The 6081-nt window shown below is 40.2% G+C and overlaps 1 protein-coding gene across 1 annotated transcript; it reads right to left on the bottom strand.

Annotated features, from left to right (window-relative positions):
* Window positions 1-499: 499 nt before the first annotated feature.
* Window positions 500-5086, bottom strand: LOC123255803 (short stature homeobox protein; the record flags this gene model as incomplete). The annotated part of the gene is made up of 2 exons (XM_044684533.1): window positions 4810-5086; window positions 500-708 (listed from the first exon to the last, which is right to left on the bottom strand). Coding segments are annotated over exons 1-2 (486 nt in total), but the record flags the coding sequence as incomplete, so codon positions are not given.
* Between the last annotated feature and the right edge of the window lie 995 nt (window positions 5087-6081).

Below are 6081 nucleotides of genomic sequence, written 5' to 3'. Positions count from 1 at the left end.
GAGAGAGAGAGAGAGAGAGAGAGAGAGAGAGAGAGAGAGATTAGAATATGGAATATTGGGGGTAAAAAATCATAACTAAATCCTTAGCAGTCAAAAGAGTGAAAGGAGGAAGAGTCAGCCCTGTCTCATCATGGATAAGTGCCCACCTACCTCCAAAATTCAGGTCAAACATTAGCATACCACAAAGTAAACAAGGAGGGAAAGAGGAAATGGATAAAATGATAGATAGATAGATAGATAGATAGATAGATAGATAGATAGATAGATAGATAGACAGNGATAGATAGATAGATAGATAGATAGATAGATAGATAGATAGATAGATAGATAGATAGACAGAGACAGACAGACCTACATATATATGTATACACACACTCCATATCAGAGTTTCCGAAGCCAGAAAGGGTGAAGGGCCTGGGGGCTACCTGGAGGAAGGGCTCTACAAATAGTTGGGAAGTAGCCCAGGTAGAAAAGGGTTCTTGAAATCCATATGACTTACCTGTACCCTAGCTTCAGAGAGTCCCAGCCTCTGGCTCAGCTCCTCCCTCATGAAGGCATCTGGATAGTGAGTCTCATCAAAAAGTCTTTCCAACTCATTCAGCTGCTCTAAGGTGAAATTGGTTCGGCTTCTTCTCTGCTTCAGCTTGGTCTGTCCATCCTCATCTTCAGATTTCACATCTTCCCTCTTTTCTTTGCATTCGTAGATCCCTGCCAGAAGGGAGGTGGGGGAGGGGGAATATAAGGCTTTTTTTTTTTCCTTTAATGTTTCTAAAAAAATTTTTTTTCCCCTAATGGCTTTCTCTCTGGGACTAGGGAACATTCCCCATCACTACCAACCCCAGCCCCAGTGCATCCTTCTCCTGTTTATTATTACTTCTACTCTATTTATGGTCCAAAATTCTTTTAAAAATTTTTTTCTGGAGGAATGAAGGAAGATAGGCTGTGTCTACAAAAGAGTAAGTTACTAAGGCAATTAGCTAAAACTTATAAAAAAAAAAAAAGCTGAAAAGAATTGTGTGGGTCATCTAGTCCAGTCTCTCATTCTACAGATGAGGAAACAGAAATACAATAAGATGAAATGAAACTAATGTCAAACAAAGAGAAAAACAGCACTTCTGCAATGATCTGTATGTTACTGACAAAAGCTGTCTTTGGCTTAACTAGTTATAGTTTACCCATTTTGCAATTATGAACATCACCCAAGATATGTTTATGTACAATTATATGTTCTGCATAGAATTTTCAATAGCCAATATGCCATAAAGAGTTGGACTCTAAGTCAGAAAGCCTTGGATTCAAGTCCCACCTCAAACATTCATTGGGCAAGTCACTTAACCTCTCAGTTCTCTTAGCAAATTCTCTAAGATTCCAAGTTGCAGAGAAATAACTTCTCTGTACTGGTATAGGAATTCCCTCAAAGTCAGCTCCCTCGACTCAAAAAAAAATCACAACTCAGAAAAAAAATAAACACACATAATTTAAAGGTAGATAGAGTGATAGACATAATTTCCCAAAACAGTCTTAGATTATTCCGAACTCAGAGGAAAGGAGGTGGTAGTCAAGAGTCTGAGCCCTACAAGCCTTCTCCAATGAAGAAAAACAATTTAGGAAGAGCATCTGCAACCAATTGCAGCCTTAAAAAAACATAGACTCATGCACAGACTCACAGACACTAAACTGGAGCCGCTGCTCTGGGGGATGCTGAGAGCTATTTATTCAACATTTTCACCAAAGTCACCTTTCTAAAGGATTCTAAAGTATTTAAAAGAATTCTTGCAGAGATATCTCTAAAGTGCCAAAGTTCTGCCTCCATTGATCTTTGATCTTTGAGTTGATTGTGTAAATTTTGGCTTGGTTAGATTTGGTTTTCCCTTCTCTCTCATTTATTGACTCCATATATCAGTGCACCAAAAATACGCTTCCTCATACCTAAAAGCTGTATATGTTTGATAGTAGAAAACCAAGCACTGAGTAACTTGCCTATATTTATGCAGTTTGTTTGGGATTTATTTCCCATCCCCTGTCTCGAAAATTCATCAGACTCACTTTTAAAATAAAATAAAAATCACCACGTGAGAAGAATGCCAACTATATACAAAAGTGTGTAATAAGTGTATAATAGCTTTTTCTCTCCCAATTAAGTCTGATGGCAAGGGGGCCATATTTCATTAAGAAAATGACCACTGAAACAATAAGCTAGAAACCAGGGGCAGAGAAGGTTCATCTTTTTTCCCCCAATTGAGTATCCCCAGGATTGTCTTTGATTTGGGAGGAGAATAATCCCCACAGCTTCATAAGATCAAGTCTCTCACCTGCCGCCCCAAGTTCCACTGTTTTTCTGGAAGGCATAAAAAATTGGGGACAAATTGGACTAGAGGAGTCCTCAAGGGACTCCAGTTTTCAATCTGTCCAGGGAAAAGAAAAATATTGGAACATGAGGAGAGAGAGAGAGAGAGAGAGAGAGAGAGAGAGAGAGACTGCTTAGGTTGGTTAATGGCTTTCCCCTGGAATTTCTCTAGGTTCTTTTTCATGGAAATTGATCTTCAATGATCAATGAAAAATCTCAAAGGAACCTCTTTAAAGGATTACACGTTTTTAACAGAATAAAATTATTAGCAGTAAGAATAGCAACAATGTTCTTGGGAATGTGAGGGTAGAATGGAAGAGCCCCTAGGATGTTTTTCTTATAACAGTTTTGATTTTAATACTTCCAGAACCCCAAAATGTGAGGCCCTGCCAGAAAACTCAGTTCCAAAGATCATCAAGTGATCATAACATCAGCCTTTCAGAAAACCAACCCCATTCTCCAATAGACGTTCCAGAACCTGTCCAATCCAGCTGAGCCCTGGGTCCCAAGACCCTTTTACTCAATTGAGTTATGCAAATAAAAGGATGTTTTTCTCAGACGACTCTTGAAAATGATTATGAAAATGATCTTCCTTCCTTCCTTTTTCTTCCTCTCTCCCTCCTTCCTTCCCTTATTCATTTCCTCCTTTCTTTCCTTTAAACGTGTGTTTGGGACCATCCAATTAATTCCAAATTCTGTTTTGGTGTTGCTCTGTCTTTAGCAGATAGGAGGGAGATAGACTGGAAGAAGGGGAGAATCAATTGGCCAATTCTTTCTGCAGAATCACTGGGGAATGATTGAAGGAAGACCAATATAAAGATTCAAAATTAGAATTAACTCCTTGATGAATTTAAATAACCAATCATGTCTCCATTAAAGAAAATTCCTCTGTATATTAATTAAAATTGATCTGTGTCTATATAGGGAAATAGAGAGCCATGTACATTCTTCTTGTCAGTAGTCGGCATGCCTATTTTCTATAATTCCAAGACATAGGAAGCTACAAAATAAAAGCTTCAAAAAGGTATGCAAATCTTTTAAAGGGGTTGAAACCTTTCAGATTTAGTTTAAAATTTAAATAGAAACAAGATCGTCCTAATGATAATACATCTCATAGAAGAGATGACTATGAACCTAACCATTTTTTTTAAGCAAGGAAATACAAATAAATGGATTGTTATCATCTGTTTCTTTCTTTTTTTTTAATTTAAAAACAACTTATAAATAAGTTTAAAACTTGTTCCTGCTCAAAAATTGCTGGGAGTTTATCTTTATGATTTAAAAAAAATGATCACAGTATCAGAAGAATGATACATTCTTTGAGAACACACCTGTTTAGCTCAAAAGACACTTTCTCAAACTTGTATTTTTTTTCTGCTTCGATCCTTCCCCCAACCCCCTTTCAGAATAACATTTTCTGAACAGACAGGGTTGGGGAAAGTAAAGGTGAAACTAATTTGAGTAAGGTCTAAGGTCTTGCGAGGTGAGAAAGACAGATAAGCCTGAGGTACCCGGGATCTGATAAACTCAAGGTTTGACAAGATTATCTGATTCCATGATTTTAGTTTCCTAGGCCCATTGAATTCAGCATATTTACGCCGAGAACATATCTCAATTGCTGTAATCTCCTTAAAACAGCCACCTGCACTTAAGGCAGTCTAGTCTTTTCCGAAGAGTCTTAAAGATCTAAATTTTCAAAGTGAAAGCCTCCGGGTCCAAGGTAGAAAGTTTTCTACTAGAAGAAAGAGCATCATGAAGTCCAGCAAAGCGGAAGAACAGATCTTTTAATCCTCTAAGCTAAACAATGTATCCTATATCTCTCAGCCATCTAGCATGTACACGGAGAGTTCATAAAACATCGTTACTGTGCCCATGGGTCTAGCACACGTAGAAAATGCGCGCGTACCTTGTGCATGTCGATGTATATGTTAAGATAAACGCATATGGATGTACGCCCAGGACATATACACGCACACAAGCAGACACAGACCCCAGACGCATCCACGAACTGACCACCCCATGGTAAATCTAATTTTTATGACAGATAAACTCTTGCTCTTCGTTCCGCAACTACAAAGTTTTGATCTTAAATATCAAATGAAAAGCCTGTTTAAAAAAAAAATCAAATACATATATTCTACTCTCACTCCTCTCATCCCCCCTTCCCCCACCCATCATGTTTCTTTTGCCCCTTTCCCTGTTTCCATCGCTCCTGTCTCAGTCCCCTTCTCCCTCTTTCGCTTCTTCCTTTCAAAAAAGACGTGCAATTGATTGGCTTGTTCTTTCAGCGGGAGCCGCGGATTTAAATTAATAGAGTTTAACATTTAATTTAAAGCAATCTGTGGAGCTCCGGGGCCTCCCCGCCCGTGGAAAGAGGGAAAGGAGAGCACAAGAGGCTGGCTTCCCGAAGAGGCGCGGGCGGCAGGGGGTCCGGTGGCGCGGGCTCTGGCTCGCTCGCTTACCTTCCGCAGCCCTGCCCGTGCTGAACTCCTTCAGTTTGTCCTTGTCACTCTCTACATGGTCTTTGAAAAGATGCACTGGGCAATGGTTGCTGCTCTCAGTAATGTCCTGAAGATTAGAATCGGAGTTTCCTAGCTCTCGAGATCGAGCCAACCCACTCTCCAAAACTTCCCTGTATGTGATAGTCTCCTTCTTGCTGCCGCTGCTGCCGCCGCTGCTACTGCCCTCTTTGCTTTTCTGGTCAAAAGATTTCGATACAAAAGCTGTAAGTTCTTCCATGGCTGCCCGGTGATCTTATCCACAGAGATCCACTTGTTTTCAGTAGGAGATCTGGCTGTCCTCTGCACGCTTTTTTTGCACGTAGAAGATGGGCTGTATAGGGTTAGATCACTCCTGCTGTTATTTATGCCTTTCAATTTGAGATCACACTATTTATACATGGCTACCTCAGCCCAACCCCCAGCTCTCCCTGTCTCCAGCAATTACTGACTACTCCACAGTCGCAGGCGGACTCCTAGCAGCTATCTCTCCCCCACCTCCAGTCCAGCAATTGGCTTTCTTTTCATTTCATCACTGTTTGGCATCTTTGCACCTTGGTGAAGGGGGGTAAAGATCAAAATTTTAAAGGGGAGAGCGAGAGCGAACCAAACAGGTATCTGCATTCTATAAATGGGTTGCAGAAATGAAAGTCATTGGAAGACTTTATTGATTGTAAGGAGGTCCTTGCTAGCCAGCACTGTGAGTAAAACGTATCTAGTTAATAGAATACGTCTTTCCGAATGTCTTCTTGCGATGTAATTTATAGATGCCGAGGGAGCGAGGAAAGGGATGCGCAATAAAAGAGATAATTAATAAAAAGTTGGAGATGGGGGTTTTATTGCGATCTTGGCGATCCCGGCGTGGTTTGTGGGGTGTGTGTATGTTGTGGGGGAGGGGGTTGTGCTTAATTGTCAAATTGGTCAATGACCAAAATGTGGTAAAAAGGGAGCACCAGTTTCTAAATGAGCCTTGATTATCGGTTATGAAAGTTTCGGAGTCTCTGAGGTCCAGATTGCTGTACCTCTAAGCAGAGTCATCTAGGAAGCATTGCAAACATGACAGAATCTGGTTTGTGGCTACTGTATTCTCACCCGGAGATGTTGCCTGGGAAATTTAAGATTTTAAAATGTGTTTTAATAACATTGTATCGCAAACCAAGTCGACTGGGTCTTACTGAGAACGGTTTTGTAAACATGCGCCCTATCGGCACAGATCGGGATGGATTTATATATATA

This window comes from Gracilinanus agilis, unplaced genomic scaffold, assembly GCF_016433145.1.
Source record: "Gracilinanus agilis isolate LMUSP501 unplaced genomic scaffold, AgileGrace unplaced_scaffold52565, whole genome shotgun sequence".
Lineage (NCBI taxonomy): Eukaryota > Metazoa > Chordata > Mammalia > Didelphimorphia > Didelphidae > Gracilinanus > Gracilinanus agilis.
The sequence above is the reverse complement of the archived record's forward strand: the minus strand, read 5'-3'. Positions and strand labels throughout refer to the sequence as shown.